This window comes from Taudactylus pleione, unplaced genomic scaffold (assembly GCF_031769625.1).
Source record: "Taudactylus pleione unplaced genomic scaffold, aTauple2 ptg000012l, whole genome shotgun sequence".
In the NCBI taxonomy this organism is placed as follows: domain Eukaryota; kingdom Metazoa; phylum Chordata; class Amphibia; order Anura; family Myobatrachidae; genus Taudactylus; species Taudactylus pleione.
The window spans coordinates 3,518,518-3,535,996 of NW_028284415.1; the positions used below are offsets into that span (position 1 = coordinate 3,518,518).

Consider the following 17,479-nt stretch of genomic DNA (forward strand, 5'->3'; position numbering starts at 1 on the left):
ACCGTATGGTGGACATTGGCTTAGGATATGAACTGAACTGTATGGTGGACATGGATTTGAATTGAGTGGTGGACATGGGGCTAGAACATGGATCTGCGCTGAGTGGTGGACATGGGGCTAGAACATGGATCTACACTGAGTGGTGGACATGGGGCTAGGACATGGATCTGTACGGAGTGGTGGACATGGATCTGCACAGAGTGGTGGACATAGTGTAAAAACATGGATCTGAACTGAGTGGTGGACATAAGGCATGAATCTGCATTTTCTGGTGGACATGGGAGTTGGATATGTAGCATTAATGTATGGTGGATATGGGTATATGACATGGAGCTACTGTATATGATGGCCATGGAGTTAGCACACAGATCTGCACTGTATGGGGGACATGGGCTATAACATGGATTTAGGAGATAGAGTAGTACTGTACGGTTGACAATTAGCATAATAAAGGAGAAGCGCACCATGCTTATCATGTTGTTAGGATATGGTTCTGCACTGTATTATGGACATGTGCAGTGTGGTGGAGACCCGTCTTGGATATGGATCTATGCTGTATGGTGGTCATGGAGTTAGGAAATGGATCATTGCAGTATGGTATACAAATGCCTGGGAATGGAGTAGTGCTGTATGATGGACATGTATTTATGACTTAGTTCTGCACTGTATGATGGACATGGAACTGGGATATGGATCTGTGCTGTATGCTGGGCATATGTCTGGGACAAGGATCTGCACTGTATGGTGGATATTGGCCTAGGACACGGTTCTGCACTGTATGGTGGAAATGGGGCTAACACATGGATCTGTGCTGAATGGTGAACAGGGAAAGCATTGCATGTTTATTTTTTATCGATCTGCATCCTACTATGATAAGTATGGTATATGGTAATTTGGTTTGCATGGTATTATACACTGAGTAGGTATGTATTTCTAGGAGTTTGCTGTGTATAAAATGCTACTTATTAGCTTGTTACAGAGGTTCCCAAACGCTGTCCTCAAGGCACCCTAGCAGTCAAGGTTTTAAGGATATCCATGGTTGACCACAGGTGACTTAATTAGTAACTCAGTCAATTTGATGTGTTAGGTTATTAAGGGCCTGATACATAGATGGATGCTAATGCCATCACTGCAAATTTGCATGCAGCAGCTGTGCGAAGGTACAGATGTGTCCACATACATCTATCCTCCGTGCGCAACAAGTCGCGCCACGCATAATGCGGGAGCTCCGTGTGACTTGGTAGCGCTGAGTGTCTTTTTGTGCGCCTTTTTACCTTCAAATGCGTCTTATTCACAGAGCGATGCGAATAGATAGCTCAAGTAGCTTCTGCTGATTAAAATGATATGCAGCATGCCTATGTTCTGTGTGCGACTGCGGTAGTATCTGCAACGCTACTTTACAGTGTTACAGCCGCTGACAAAGTCACACAAAAGACGCTCTGTGCTACCGAGTCACGCCATGGCATGGCGCGACTAGAAGGACTGTTTAACGCGCAAGGAGGCTAGATGTATGAGGACCCATCTGTATGAAAATGTTGCAGCTTCGCAAATCCAAGCAACTGCATACAAAGATGCAGATCAGTCAATCGGCCTTCTGAGTAAACCCCTTAATCGTGCAAAATGAGAGCAGGAACTGAGAAACTGCAGCCATTTTTTTCTGCATACGGGACAGCAGATGCAGGTTGTGGCACACCCCTAAAACATTCCAGAAACGCCTGTGTTTATGTTGCCACCCCACAAACGGTCCCTGCCTATCACTTTGCGAATAAATCCTTGCTGTGATCGACTATGGTAATGAAACTCAGATGCATGCGCAGACCACCAATAATCGTTCAACTGTATAAACATCGGCACTGCCTGAATCAGGCCATAAGTGCAGACTTAATATGGCTTGAAAATGAATTTTGATCAATATTTTATAGGTAATTTACCAGACAGCTACCAATATAAATAATATGCTGCCCAACTGCACACTGACTGGGGACTGAGCAGACAATATTGCACGTAGAACTTTAGGATGGTGTATAAATGATAATAACATGATTTTGCTATGGGGTCCAGCAGGGCCGATGCTAGGGTATTCTTCGCCCCCCTGCAAGCTAAACTAAATTTGCACCCACCTACAAATATGTCCTCTTGACATGTCACATATTTACCCCTTATTCACATAACGTCACACAGTAGAGCCCCTTATACACATTATGCCACACAGTAGTGCCCCTAATACACATTATACTACACAGTAGTGTCCAATACACACATTATGCTACACAGTAGTGCCTCTTATACACATTATGCTACACAGTAGAGCCCCTTATTCACCTTATGCCACACAGTCGAGGCCCCTCTTGCCTATCTGTTACTAAAGAGTGGGCTGGGCCTAATGCCCAGAGTCACTTTTACTTGTGGCCTGGGTAATCTGCCTGCCTAACATGCCCCCACAGGCATGTGGCCTGATTGTACCCATGGGCCTAATAACAGACACCTAATTGGATCATGGTCAGCGCCAAATTTAAACTGGCACCGCACACGCTTGCCACGGAGCCCTCCCGCAATGCTTACCGCATTGCGCCGGCCCTGGGGCTCAGACATTTGTACTTACGTCTCTGAAATCAACCGTCCTTTTCATAGAACCACTTTGTCCTAAAGCTTGGGGTTCATGTTGAGTTGGATGCATTTTACGTGCACCAAGCCACAGAAAGATGTGGTTTGACAGTGTTAGTATTAAATGCTACAGTCACATTACCCAATTTCTACACAATATAGAATAGTTTCTGGGCAATGGTAATACTAAATGCAAATATCATATTTACCATGTAAAAGCCAAATAAATTCAGACACAAATAGAAAATAAAATTCAATTAAATATACATTTCTGGGGGTTCATTTACTAAGCGGTACATTGTAAGAGATGCCACTTCTTGGCTCGTTGAAAATGGAGATTTAAAAGTCAATGCTTTATATAGCAAAACACTGCTGATTAGTAAATAAACCAACTGATAACCTCGCCTTTCAAAATCAAAATGGAATACACTAATGTGCAGTGGTCCAAATGCATATAATAATTAAATAATATGAACAGATGGCTGCAACTTCATGTAATATAACAGTCATAGACCTCAGTGGGAGGGGTACAGACGCAGTCAGCCAATCAGAAGTGGCTGATGACTGATCATCATCAGTATGTGTTTTGCACCAGGAGTCCAGTACCTGCAAGAGATATTCCAGACAGGATATATGATATATGTACGGTTCTACCTCACTCATAAAACTTGTCCTTACTGCACTCAGCCAAAGCTCTCCTGCCCCTTCTCCACTTCCGTTCTGCTGCTTTAAGCGTAAGGAGTGAAAAGTGTAATTTGCGACTATGGGGTCTATTTACTAAGCAGTGTTATGAGAGAGTGAAAAGTGATAAGTTTGTGATAAGGTGCCAGCCAATCAGCTCCCAACTGTCATCTCACAGGCTGTGTTTGAAAAATGACAGTTGGGAGCTGATTGGCTGGCACCTTATCACAAACTTATCACTTTTCACTCTGTCTCATAACACTGCTTAGTAAATAGACCCCTGAATCTGCAAAACCAGATTGGTTTTGCCCAAGGGCGTAGCTACCGTGGGTGCAGGGAGTCTGGTTGCTATTATGGGTCCTGCAGCGTTTCCGGGGCCCACCTCCCCCTGCACCCAGCTCACCTCAGCGGCATTACAGAGAGAGAAGCCACTTATCCCTCCTGTGAACTGCTTCTTAGTGACAGGCACTCTTTAGCCTGTGACTAGGAAGCAGTTTGCTGCAGGAATCATCAGCACTGCAGGCCCCCTCTTTAAAACTAGCAGCTTAATCACCAAAATGTTGCAATTGTCTGCATCTGCAAGCTAATACATTTACCCCTATCAGCACAAAGTCTGTTGGCTGCATCTTCTGTGATGTCCTCTTGCTTCAAGAAACTGAATGTCTTTCACTCTCTATATCAGGGATGGGGAACCTCAGGCCCGGGGGCTGTATAAGTCCCGCAGAATTATTTGGTCTGGCCCTCTGTTCTTTTTTCTGCTAGCCTCATTTGGCTAGTAGGGTGCCTAGAATGGCACCCTGCAGCCAGAATCTATGCAGCAGTGCTGCCTGGAGCGCCCTTAGGATGCTTCAGACAGTCACACCGCTGCCCTTACAGCTCCGTGCATTGCTGTAATCACCGGCGATTGTGGCCCCGCCCACGTCATATGGAGGGGACGTGGCGGCCCCGGGCCCACAAATAATGTTATATATATATATCAAAATGGCCCTATGCAGAAAAAAGGGTCCCCACCCCTGCTCTATATTCTATCCAGTATATCTATGACGTGCCCATACCAATGTGGGGGCAGCACAGCTACACCATTGTAGATTAGCACACAGAGGAAACCGGTTTCTTGAAATATATTCAGTCAGTATTATGCCATTTTTTAATCCAGAATTTTTCAACACGCTATAGGACAATAGTTACAATATGCACAATGATGTCTTGTATGCACTACAGTTTGTAATACACAAAGACAACCACTGGGTGGAAGCATTGCCAAGGAAATGTTTCCATGCACAATCCTTAGTAAGAGATTATCCTGCATTTTCATTATTTTATTATTTTTATTCCACTGCAAATGATGTGCTACCCAAGTAAGTATTGAACATAGCAAAATGGATTGTTTACAGTTACACTATTGAAACATATATATAAAAGCACTAAATCAGTAATGAGCTTTTATACCAATTAAAAACATATAAACCCATATTTGAAACATAAATCCATTCCCTTCAGCTATTAAAACTCTGCCTTTACTTTACGTGTTAATCCCTCACACTCACGCCATACAGTTCCCTAATATTTTCTCTAAACGTGTGTATTTCTACTAATGCCACCCTATACTTTACCCACATTACAAGGCCACAAGTACTGTATGCCAACACCTGGATATTACACCCAAATGTTTATCTCATTCCTCCCTTTGCTGAGGTAACTGTCCCCACTTTTCTTGGAAGGATTTGCACTTAATTTTCAAACATGTCTGCAGTGATTAGCCTCCAGTCAGCCACAAGTGTATTAGAGAGGTTGGATCTGAACCTGGGCGATAAGGCCTGGCTCCTAGTCTGCATCCCAATTTATCCCAAAAGATATGTGCAGGACAGTCACGTGCTTCCCCATTTTTTGATGGACCTGACTTTCTGCAAAGGGGCATTGTCAGGCTAAAGCATGAAAGGGACTTTTCTAATCTGTTGCCACAAAGCTAGAAAACCCAATTATCTAGAATCTAATAGTGTGCTGTAGTATTAAGGTTTCCTTTCATTTCCTAAGGGTTACCAGGTTTCCAGATTTAGATTCCTGGACAGGGGGCGCATCCAGGTGTGTGGCCAAAACGGCATTTTATCCTCATGCTCTTGTATGCCAGCCCAGAGCCCACTCATGCCCCTTTATATGTCTCCTATATGTTCTGCATTGTGTACCCCCTGTCTGTATTTTATTTACAAAACTTTTCACCACATCTTTCCAATCTTCCTTATTGTGCTCCACATTGCCCCCCAGCCCCTCTCCATATTGCAAATGGTATTAAAGGGAAAGTATGCCTTTTTGCAGTCAACAGGGTAGACACATCAGGAGGGGTGGAGGGGTAAGACAAATGATGGAGGATCTAGCTAGACTAGAGGAATGGTGAAGTACATTGCAAATACAGTTTAATGCTAAAAAATGCTAAATTATGCACTTGTGTCTCAATAACCTAAAAGCTAAATATAGTATTGAGGGTACTCTATTGGAAACTACAGAGGAGCAAAGGGATCTAGGAGTCACTGTTTTAGGTGATTTAAAGACAGGTAAGCATTGTAACAAAGCAATGAGGAAGGAAAGTCAGATGATTGGTTGCATAGGGAGAGGAATTAGTAGCAGGAAAAAAGAAGTGATAATACCACTGTACAGGTCATTGGTACGTCCTCAGCTAGAATACTGTGTTCAGTTCTGGAGGCCATATCTCCAGAAAGATATAAATACATTAGAGACTGTACAAAGAAGGGTAAAATGGTGCATGGTCTACACCACAAAACTTATCAGGAAAGACTAAAAGATCTTATCATGTATAGTCTGGAACAGAGAAGGGAAAGGGGGGACATGGTAGAAACGTTCAAATATATCATGGGTTTTAACAAGGTGCAGGAGGGAGACATTCTTCAAAAGAAGAGAAGTACTAAAACACGAGGACATGCACTGAAACTGGAGGGTGGTAGATTCAAAGGAAATTTGAGGAAAACTTACTTCACAGAAAGGGTAGTGGATAAGTGGAATAGCCTCCCATCAGTGGTGGTACAGGCTAAGACAGTAGAACAATTTAAACATGCATGGGATAGACATAAGAATATCCTTACAAATAACTGAGGATCGCATAGGGTTGAGATTACCAAAAGGTAAAAAAGGGCAGACTAGATGGGCCAAGTGGTTCTTATCTGCCGTCAAATTCTATGTTTCAATGTTTCTATATGTTATTTAATTTAATTCACATAGTAATGTGCTCTATGCCCATAACCACACTTCCCTGTCTGTAGTTAGTATAATGTGCCCCCTCCCAGATTTTTGTTATTGTGCTCTCCTTTCCCCATAAACACTCCACACTATGGGCCTGATTCAGAGCCGGACGCTCTGACCAGAGCGCTCGCTCTGAATCAGTGCCCTCCTACCTAAAAATGGAGCGGCCTCCTGGCCGCTCGCATAGCTGTGGGTGACCACCCATAGCATATGCAAGCGGCCAAAAAGATGGTCGCGATGGTCAAGACCATCGCGACCATCGGGCTTGCGACGAGACCCTGCGGTAGGGTCTCGGTGACCGCAAGCCCTGGAGTGATTTTGACTCTATCAGAGCCAAAATCACTCCCACTGACATCACTAGTGATGTCCCTCCGTCATGCGCATGCGCATTGGGGTAACATCGACCCGCTTGCGAGCGTCCTGCGCTCGCGAGCGGGTCTGAATGACCCCCTATGCTCCTTTTCCCCCATCCACACCCCACATAGTGCTCATCTTCCACCAACCACATTGTGCTCACCTTCTCCCTCCACATCCTACAATTTGTTCACCTTCCCCCACCCACATCCCACATGCCCAGCACACATAACCCCAGAGACATAGTCACTGCCCAGCATTTCACTTCGTACATAATAATAACAATACTATTAGTGATAACAACAATGCTAAAAATACAGGTCTGGTACATGTAAGAAAAATACTCAAAATCTGTCCCAGTCTGTCAGTGTCTCTCCTGGCTCCTTTCCACACCATCCGGTTTGCGGTCATAGGGAGTCCACCCAGTTGGGTCACTCACATACCACATCTGCTCTGCTTGGCTGAGCCGCTGGCAGCCGCACTGAGAGTGAGTGACTCACTCTCTCATGATTGGCCCGGCAGAAGAAGAGGGAGAGCCTGAGCTGCTCACCCGTTATTAGTGGTGCGGCAGCGACACTTGCAGATATAACTGCCACGGCCAGAGTCCCTGACATATACTGTCCTGGATTACCACCCATCTGGACTCCGGACAGTCTGTCAGATTTCCGGGCTATCCGGAGTAATTCCAGATGGGTGGTAACTCTATCTGTAAAGCATTTTATTACCACCTCAGAGGCTAGAGAAACTGACATGGATGCACCAACAGATGCAGGTCAAAATCAGATACTTGATGATCAGTGCATCGTGCAAGCGGCACTTGTATTGTTATTGGCAAAGATGAAAACTGATCCCATTTGCCAGGATGACCTGTCTATTTGGAACCAGTCAAAAAGTAGACACTATATCCACAGTGAGCATGTCGACCTGAGAATGCCGGCATCGGGATCCCAACAAGTTGGGTTATGCTACTTGCATCATTTTAACTGTGTGGGTGTTATAACTTTAAGGTTAAAACACCCGCTTGGTTACAATGTTCTAAGTAGCATTACACCCATTTTCACTGCTCCAAAATCCAATGGTAGTATACTTTATTCCCCTCCAGCTGACCTTTGACATTGCACAGGCTGATCTCACACTTATGCGCAGCTGCTTCAAGCCTGCTTGGACATGGAAGTCCAATCCATGAAGCTCCTGACAAACAGTTCTTACGCTGACGTTGCTTCCAGAGGCAGTTTGAAGCTCGGTAGTGAGTGTTGCAACAGAAGACAAATGATTTGTGCTACACTCTTCAGCATGGTTCTGTCCTGTGAGCTTGTGTAGCCTACTGCTTTGTGGCTGAGCTGTTGTTGCTCATGGAATTTTCCAATGCACAGTAACAACACTAAGGGGTTTATTTATCAAGCAGTGAAAAACTTAGTAAAGCGGACCAGTGGAGAAGTTGCCCATGGCAACCAATCAGCTTTGAAGTAACATTTATTAAGTACAGTCTTTAAAATAATAGGTAGAAGCTGATTGGTTGCCATAGGCAACTTCTCCACTGGTCCACTTCACTAAGTTTTTCACTGCTTGATAAATAAACCTGTAAAGCTGGCCACACATCTAAAGATTATCTGTCCAACCAGCCAACTAGTTGATTGGTTGGAATGAAAATCTGGTAACGTATGGGAGTAAATGATGAACAGCAATTTGCTCCTAAATGCCAGAAAACAGATGATGAATGGTCAGTCACACAAGTTTGTTAAATGCTTTTTTGTCCATTTTCTGGCGTTTGGGAGCAAATTGCTGATTATCATTTGCTTTCATACCTTACCAGATTTTCATTTCAACCAATCAACTAGTTGGCTGGTTGGACAGATCATCTTTAGATGTGTGGCCAGATTTACAATTGACCAGAGCAGAAATATGACAACTGACTTGTTGTAAAGGTGGCTGTTTCTGAAAGTGTCACACTGAAGATCCCTGAGCTCATCTTTATGATCCATTCTACTGCATATGGTTAACTGTGTTTAACTAATTAACATTGCATGACGGTATGCTTTGTTTTATGCACCTGATGCCATGGGTGGGGCTGAAGTGGTCAGCACACTATTTAGAAGGGATGCTGACATACTTTTGCCCATGTAGTGTATTTGTGGCCACGATGATGCCTGATAGTATTACAGCATCAGTTTGTTTTGTGTTTACAAACATTCTTGTTTTACTTTTGTTTTTATTTTTCAATGTTGTGCCCTTTACATCAGTTTTTTTTTACAGAGTACAGTATGTGTATTGGCAGAGAAACAAGCACCATTCTGCATGACTAACACATGTATGTTGCTGTTGCACCACAGCTTGTGGGTGACCCTGGTTATCTTTCAATGAAAGGTTCATCATGCAGTATCTTAACAAAAGGTCTATTATCTTGTTCTGCATTGACTAAATATTTCCTTTTAGCTGTGCTCTAATAGGCAATTACAGCAGTGTATGCAGGATAGCTTGTCATGATATCTGTAGATGCAGGGTGTCACACCACTACACTTGCCTTTTTTTGGTCTCCTGTGGGACGACAGCCTTGTTGAGCATCTCCTTGTAGATGGGGGATTTCAGGTACCTGGCATATGAATCCTACTGATAGAAAGGAGAACATGGTAGAAAATGCGCAGGGCAAGGGCCATAAATGCGTGTCTTGCATCTAATAATACCAAACCTTTTTCATCAACATATAGATGTGGGTTTGCGCAGCGTCCAACACATAGCGATGAGGGTGCTTCAGTCCTTTCACTGTGATATCCATGGTTTTGCCATCGATATTAATCCAGCGTCTGGCACCTGGAGCCAGAAAGAGCCTAGAACAGAAGAGAGTTAATGTAGAAAGAAGAATACAATAATAATAATTATCACCATAATTTAAAACAGGAAACCAAGCAGAAGATGGTTTGTAATCCTAACATTTATCACCTAATGTAGAATTGCAGGGATGAATCACTGAGAGGAACCTTCCAATGTGGCTGCGGTTCTTCCACATCTTCCACATGCGGACTGCCTGGCAGCCCATTGGCAACATTTGTACCATGAAAATTTGCAAAGCAAAACATTTTCAAGGAATATAATTGCTATTGGATAAAATGTTTAGGTGCAGATATATATATATTATATATATATATATATATATATAGAGAGAGACAGACAGGCATGATATTGGGTGCCCGACGGATGGGACATTCCATTTCCGAAATTGTGTGGACATTCAACATTCCTTGATTTACGGTTTCACCAGGGCTGGTGCTAGGGTCTTCGGCGCCCCCCTATAAACTATAATTTTGTGCCCACCTACAAATATGTCTTGAAATGCCTCATATTGACCCCTTATTCACTTTACGCCACACAGTAGAGCTCCTTATTCACCTTATGTCACACAGTAGTGCTCCTTATACACAATATGCCACACAGTAGAACCCATTATCAGTGATCGTGAAACACGCGCTACAGCGCATTTTTACGCGATACAGGAAGTTTTTAAAAATTGTGTGTGTTCGCCGCAGGGCAGCCAATGACCACGATGCTGCCGGTGGTGACGCTGCTGCAGTGCACACACAGCGGCCAAAGCAGCCAATCACCATCGGTGGACCCTCATCCTCCATCTTTCTTTATCCAATCACCGCCGGCTGTGTGCACTGTGTTCAATCTGACCTCCGCGCTGCTCCCGGTTTGCCCTATCGTGCTTCCTCCTAACTAGTGAATAGATCCCCTTCAGTAGAGGTATCCTGATGTCATCATTCATCCGTGTGACTGCAGTATCACTGTATCTGGCAGCAGGTAAATTATATTTATATTTATTATAGCACAGGAGCAGACTGGTGTCCTAATGTTATTTTTATACACGGGAGCATTCTCTACTGCTCTGTAGTGCCCTGTTTGATTATATGGAGAGACTGACCTGTGTCCTATTATAATACTAGTGGAGCAAACTATTGTACTCCTTGTGCTCTCCTGCGTAGTCTCCTCTCCCACCCCTGTGCCCCCTGTTCCCCTCTCCCCTTGTGCTCTCCTGTGTAGTCTCCTCTCCCACCCCTATGCCCCCTGTTCCCCTCTCCCCTTGTGCTCTCCTGTGTAGTCTCCTTTCCCACTCCTTTACCCCCAGTTCCCCTCTCCCCTCCTGTGTAGTCTCCTTTCCCACCCCTGTGCCCCCTGTTCTCCTCTCCCCTTGTGCTCTCCTGTGTAGTCTCCTCTCCCACCCCTGTGCCCCCTGTTCCCCTCTCCCCTCCTGCTCTCCTGTGTAGTCTCCTCTCCCACCCCTATGCCCCCTGTTCCCCATTCCCCTTGTGCTCTCCTGTGTAGTCTCCTCTCCCACCCCTGTGCCCCCTGTTCCCCTCTCCCCTTGTGCTCTCCTGTGTAGTCTCCTCTCCCACCCCTATGCCCCCTGTTCCCCTCTTGCTCTCCTGTGTAGTCTCCTCTCCCACCCCTGTGCCCCCTGTTCCCCTCTCCCCTTGTGCTCTCCTGTGTAGTCTCCTCTCCCACCCCTGTGCCCCTCTCCCCTTGTGCTCTCCTGTGTAGTCTCCTCTCCCACCCCTATGCCCCCTGTTCCCCTCTCCCCTCTTGCTCTCCTGTGTACTCTGCCCTCCCAACCCTGTTTCTACTTGTGGAATCGATGCAATGTTGAGTTGCTGCACTTCGCCGGGCTACAGGGGGTCCTACACAATACTAGGCACCTGTCCCATAACTTTTGGCACTCCAGGGTGTACATCATATAGTAATACATATGCTATACAGACAATTACAAAAAAATTACACAATAATAGAATGAATTTTACATACTGTAATTATTTCTCACATAATACAATTTATGAAAAATTTGCAATTGACAATAAACCTATAAGCCACATATAGTTTATTTTACAGGGATAGACATTGTCTCTTTGTTATCATGGTCTTACTGTGATGCATGAGGCTAGAGTTTCCTAGGGCACTGCTTTACCTATTGTCTAATTATCACTAGGATGCCCTATTCCGTCATTACTGAAAATATTTCAAGTGCCCCAGTACATCACAGCGGTTACTAGTACCCTAGGTTGAGTATAGCTGGGGTAACTAGTACCCTAGGTTGAGTACCGAAGGGATAACTAGTATCCTAGTTTGTGTACCACTGGGGATACTAGTACCCTAGGTTGTGTACCGCTGGGGATCTTAGTACCCTAGTTTGTGTACCACTGGGGATACTAGTACCCTAGGTTACTAGTACCCTAGGTTGAGTATAGCTGGGGTAACTAGTACCCTAGGTTGAGTACCGAAGGGATAACTAGTATCCTAGGTTGTGTACCACTGGGGATACTAGTACCCTAGGTTACTAGTACCCTAGGTTGAGTATAGCTGGGGTAACTAGTACCCTAAGTTGAGTACCGAAGGGATAACTAGTATCCTAGGTTGTCTTACCGCTGGGGATATTAGTACCCTAGGTTGTGTACCGTTTGAGTTACTAGTACCTAGGTTGAGTACCACTGCAATCCTCTATAGTCAGAAATAACCTTGTAACAATGTCCTTTTTCTCTCTGAGAGCTAAAGAAAAGTATCATTAAAAAACATTTTCCCCCATCTAACCCCTACAACAGTAGAAAAGTACAAACAATGAGCACCACCCAATGCCTACCGAATTCAAGTTCATATGGGGGGATCTAATTAAACTAGACCCAGCTGTGGTTTATTTTTATTGACCAGTCTATTGATCATTTTGATATGTTTTCTTTACTTTATGATTACAACCCAATTGACATCTTCTATTAAGAGTAATTCTTCATGAAATATACCTAAATCAGCACCATACAACCGGGGTTGGGGATGGGATTCCGGCGACGATCAGAATACCGACAGCGGCATCCCAACATTCAGAATCCCGGCAGAATTTTGTGTCATGACCCTTACTCTAACCCTCCCCCTAACCCACCTTTCCCGCAGCCTAACCCTAACCCTCCCCTCCCGCAGCCTAACCCTAACCTCTATCCTAACCCTAATACTCATGGTTGGGATGTCAGCAGTCGGGGTTTTGGAGCCAGGTTTGAGGCTGCTGTCGAGATTCCGGAGCCAGCATCCTAACCGTCAAGATGCCAACTACATCACTACCACAGTGCTGACTGTCTGCTGCCTGACAAGTGCTGGAATTTCAGTGTCTCAGCAGACCATTAATAACTGTTCTGGAATAGAATTACTCATCCCCTTCTATGTTAGCTTGTTTGTGAGGTAGAGATCATAGCACCTACTGCAGGGACAGATGGTAAGACAGACCTAAGGCCTTACCACCTGGCTTACACTCACTTGTAAATCTCCTCTGCTTTCTCCTTCACCTTTGACTGGTCTCCATATTTCAGATCTTCACAGGCTTCCCAAAAACTCATGTTCTCCCCTGGTACAGAAAGATAAAAGATATATAGTGTATTTCCAGGTCCAGATTCCTGGACAAGCTGGATCATTGATATATGTTGTAGTAATCTTAAAATGTATAGTGAAGATTGTGGCAACTGCAATTTTGTCCACTGGACCTACAGTATGAGAGACCTCAGCACAATATCCTCTATGTACTGTACCTACCACTAAATTCTTTCTTGAGGAACAGCTGAAAACTTTGCCTTCCCTTGGGGTCCCGAATCAGTTCACTGAAATTAAATGCCCAACGCTCAACTCGCAGCTTTGTAGGAATTTCCACTCTAAAAATGATGGAGGAGATTTCAGATTCTATATAATAGAATTATACTCTCAGATTCTATATAACAGAATAATACTCTCAGATTCTATATAATAGAATTATACTCTCAGATTCTATATAACAGAATGATACTCTCAGATTCTATATAATAGAATTATACTCTCAGATTCTATATAACAGAATGATACTCTCAGATTCTATATAATAGAATTATACTCTCAGATTCTATATAACAGAATGATACTCTCAGATTCTATATAATAGAATTATACTCTCAGATTCTATATAATAGAATTATACTCTCAGATTCTATATAACAGAATGATACTCTCAGATTCTATATAACAGAATAATACTCTCAGATTCTATATAATAGAATTATACTCTCAGATTCTATATAACAGAATGATACTCTCAGATTCTATATAATAGAATTATACTCTCAGATTCTATATAACAGAATGATACTCTCAGATTCTATATAATAGAATTATACTCTCAGATTCTATATAATAGAATTATACTCTCAGATTCTATATAACAGAATGATACTCTCAGATTCTATATAACAGAATAATACTCTCAGATTCTATATAATAGAATTATACTCTCAGATTCTTTATAACAGAATAATACTCTCAGATTCTATATAACAGCATGATACTCTCTACTTCACACAATAAGTAGGAAATGGAAACTGTAAGCTGCAAAAACATTTTATATATATAGTTTATACATGTATGACATTTTACTACAAAAAGCTAGAGTAAGAATTTCAGCACAAGCTTCTGTGTTTTCCGTCAGGGCTTCTGCAGCAAGGTTACAGTGAGGAGGGGGCTTGCAGTTCCATGGAAACAAGCATGGAGGAGAGATACCTGCTATCTGTGTTACACTGCGGTCAGTTGAATAATCAGCAATTACTGGCATACAAGGATGTCAAGTGTGGAGTAGCATTAGCAGCAAAGGGAATGTATGGCTTAACATCAATACAGGGTGGGAGGGTTACAGTGCTACTGACTGGCATCATTAGTCTTTAGATGGTTACCTGGACAAAGAAGAGGTGCTTACGTACTAGAACCTGACTAATGCATTTGGAAGACTATTTCCCCAAAAAAGATATCTTGTCTGCCTCCAAACTGAAGTTTGTTAAATTAAAAGCAATTATGGACAAATACATAAAAATTAAATAGAATTTACAGATATATCATTCTAGGATAAAATTAATGACAACCGTATAATAATGTTATCCTCATTGTCTGAAAGATCCTGATGGTTAACTTTTAAAGGGTTGGGTACGGCATCCCAACAGTCAGAATCCCGACGCCCAAAGGTAAGTACCACTAGCCCCTAACCCTCCCACCCCGTAGCCTTACCCTAGCCTCCATCCCCACAGCCTAACCCTAACACTCCCCTCCCGCAGCCTAAATCTAACCCTCCCACCAGTGCCTAACCATAAACCTAACCCTAACCCTCACACTTACCCGCTGGGATCGCAGGCGCCCAGGATGCTGGTGCCGACATTCTCACACCTGTTGGGATGATTTGGATTTATACGCAAACCCAATGGTTCACGTACAAATCCGATGTTTGGGGATTTGTGCATGGGCAGGACCCAGTCTGCGCGTGTGTAGAACGGGTCCTGTGTGAACGCTCGCAGTCCCCCATTAGCCACAGCATGATTGACATGCTGTGGCGTTTGAGGGATGGAGACTGGTACCGTTCTGCAAAATGGAGGCATGCTGCCCCTGTTTTGTAGGCTTGCGGAGCCTAGGGTCTGCTTGTTGTTGGATCCCTTCCTGGACCCAACTGGCCAGATCCGAAGTCCAGTCTGGCAGAGGGCTGCGACCATCGATCCGATACTGCATCTTCGAACGCAGCACTCAGATCGCAGATGCATGCAGACATCTCCTGCTGCATTTGCATTTTAGTTGTATGGTATGGCACAGCTGCTTCCCTACAGCTCTGCAACAATAAAGTGCAAATCGTAATCAGGCCCATAGTTCACTACTGCAATTTGTGGCCCAGTTGCAGGGCCCCAAAATCTAAAAATATATTTTTATACATAAGCTTTATGAGGTAGGCAACTCACAGTTTTGCATTAAGCTCCCAGAACGTAGCGTCATCCGTAATCCACGGGTTACTAGGGAGACACCCAGACATAATGGGATCATGGGAGTAGTACTGCTCACAGTATTTCAGAACCCTGCAAGAAGTTGGGAAGGATGGTCACAGGAAGCCACAAGATAGCATAAATGTCCCATTTTCACCAGAGCTTACATAGTTAAGTCTTATTAATTAGCCATTGATTGGTAATGTCAAACTAAGTACAGGTAAATGTAAACATATTAAATGATTTACATGATGTGCCATTCACATATATATGTATATCTAGGTCCATGCTGGCATCTATAGACTTTTTTTTATTATCAAGCAAAATCCAGTATGGACAACACACAAAAAAGATAAATTTATTTCTGAAGGTTTAAACACACCTGATCTACACTAAGGGGTATATTTACTAAAGTGAGAGATTTTAGAAGTGGAGATGTTGCCCATAGCAACCAGATTCTACTTAAATTTAGTTAGCACATTCTAGAAGATAATAATTTACCCATAAATGAGTGCATTTCTAATACATCAGACACACTAGCCTAGTCTATCCACACTATGGGGCTTATTCAGAGTTGCACACAGGTCCTTTTAGCGGATGGATCTTGCATTTTTTTTAGCACAGCAAATGCATTCAAGCTAAGCAACTATGGGCGATACAGAATTGTACTGATCTTAGTCACATCTCAGCTTACGGCTGATTGAGTGTTACTAGGTGCGAGTGAACGTTCGCATATAGGCTAAGGACCTGATTCTGAGATGGACGCTGTCACATCTGTATGTGACAATACTGTGCATGCATGTTTTTGCTAATACCATGTGTAAAGTCACACATCTGAATGTGCAAGGACTATGAGGCCCACTTTGAGCATCTTTAGATGCTGAGAGCCAGCTTGGTGCATCTTTAGATGCAACCATTGGCCCACCATCGAAACTTGCACCAGTTCTATGCTAGGTGCAGATTCACCAACAGAGTATGGCATCCAATGTGAGCGACTAAGCGCCTGAGTTCACAACCAGTCCTCCATTACACCCATAACATGCCCATAAGACGTTACATCTCGGTACGTCTGCATAGCCACCTCTGAGGAACACCCAATACATTTCAATCACTACTGCCACTCTATACGCACACACAGTGTAACGCATGCGCAGTCCGAGTTTTTCGGGATTGTTGTGCACAAGCAGTAGCAAATGAATTGCTATGAACATCAGCACTGTGTGTGACTCAGAATTAGGACCTCATTCAGAGTCGGTCGTTGCGCCAGCATGGTCGTAAGGTAAAAGGGGCCGGATAGGCAAATGAAGCGCTCGCCAGTTGCGTCGTTAAGATGGGATCGATAGCTGGACGAGCTAGGGGATGAGGCGGCCGTAAGACTAAAAATACGCCCCCTTCTCGTACGCATTACATGTCATCTCCATCCATATAAGGATTAATCGAGACCATCGGAGCTGCTCGTAGAGCTTAAGGTTGACCATACCCTCTCTTAAGCACTACGATCTAGTCAGTGTAAAAACCTCCCATGTCACTTGTGCCATGACACTACTTAGTTAATTATGCACTCCCATAAAACGCCGTTTGCATAGTCAGGCACGCCTGCATTCGGATCTCCACTCCCCCGTTCACAAGCACCTTCCCTTCTTACCACCCACAAACGCCTCATCCTGTCACTCAAACTAACGACCTGGCTGTGTTCAAGGAGAGAGCAATTTCTGATCGTAATAGCTAGTTTGCGCACGCGCATTGCGAATTTTACACATACGCAGTTTAGCGAACATCGGTGGCGTACGACCAACTCTGAATGA

The 17,479-nt window shown here is 43.7% G+C and overlaps 1 protein-coding gene across 1 annotated transcript in view; it reads right to left on the reverse strand.

The window, feature by feature from the left end:
- RGS9 (regulator of G protein signaling 9) overlaps positions 1–17,479 on the reverse strand; it is a 129,155-nt gene that overhangs the window by 17,939 nt on the left and 93,737 nt on the right. Inside the window, exons 12-16 of the mRNA XM_088467998.1 lie at positions 15,654–15,767; positions 13,450–13,565; positions 13,177–13,264; positions 9,578–9,716; positions 9,413–9,495 (exon numbers count right to left, since the gene is read on the reverse strand). Of these exons, the coding sequence (XP_088324124.1) occupies positions 9,413–9,495; positions 9,578–9,716; positions 13,177–13,264; positions 13,450–13,565; positions 15,654–15,767 (540 nt within the window). The remainder of the gene's footprint in view (positions 1–9,412; positions 9,496–9,577; positions 9,717–13,176; positions 13,265–13,449; positions 13,566–15,653; positions 15,768–17,479) is intronic.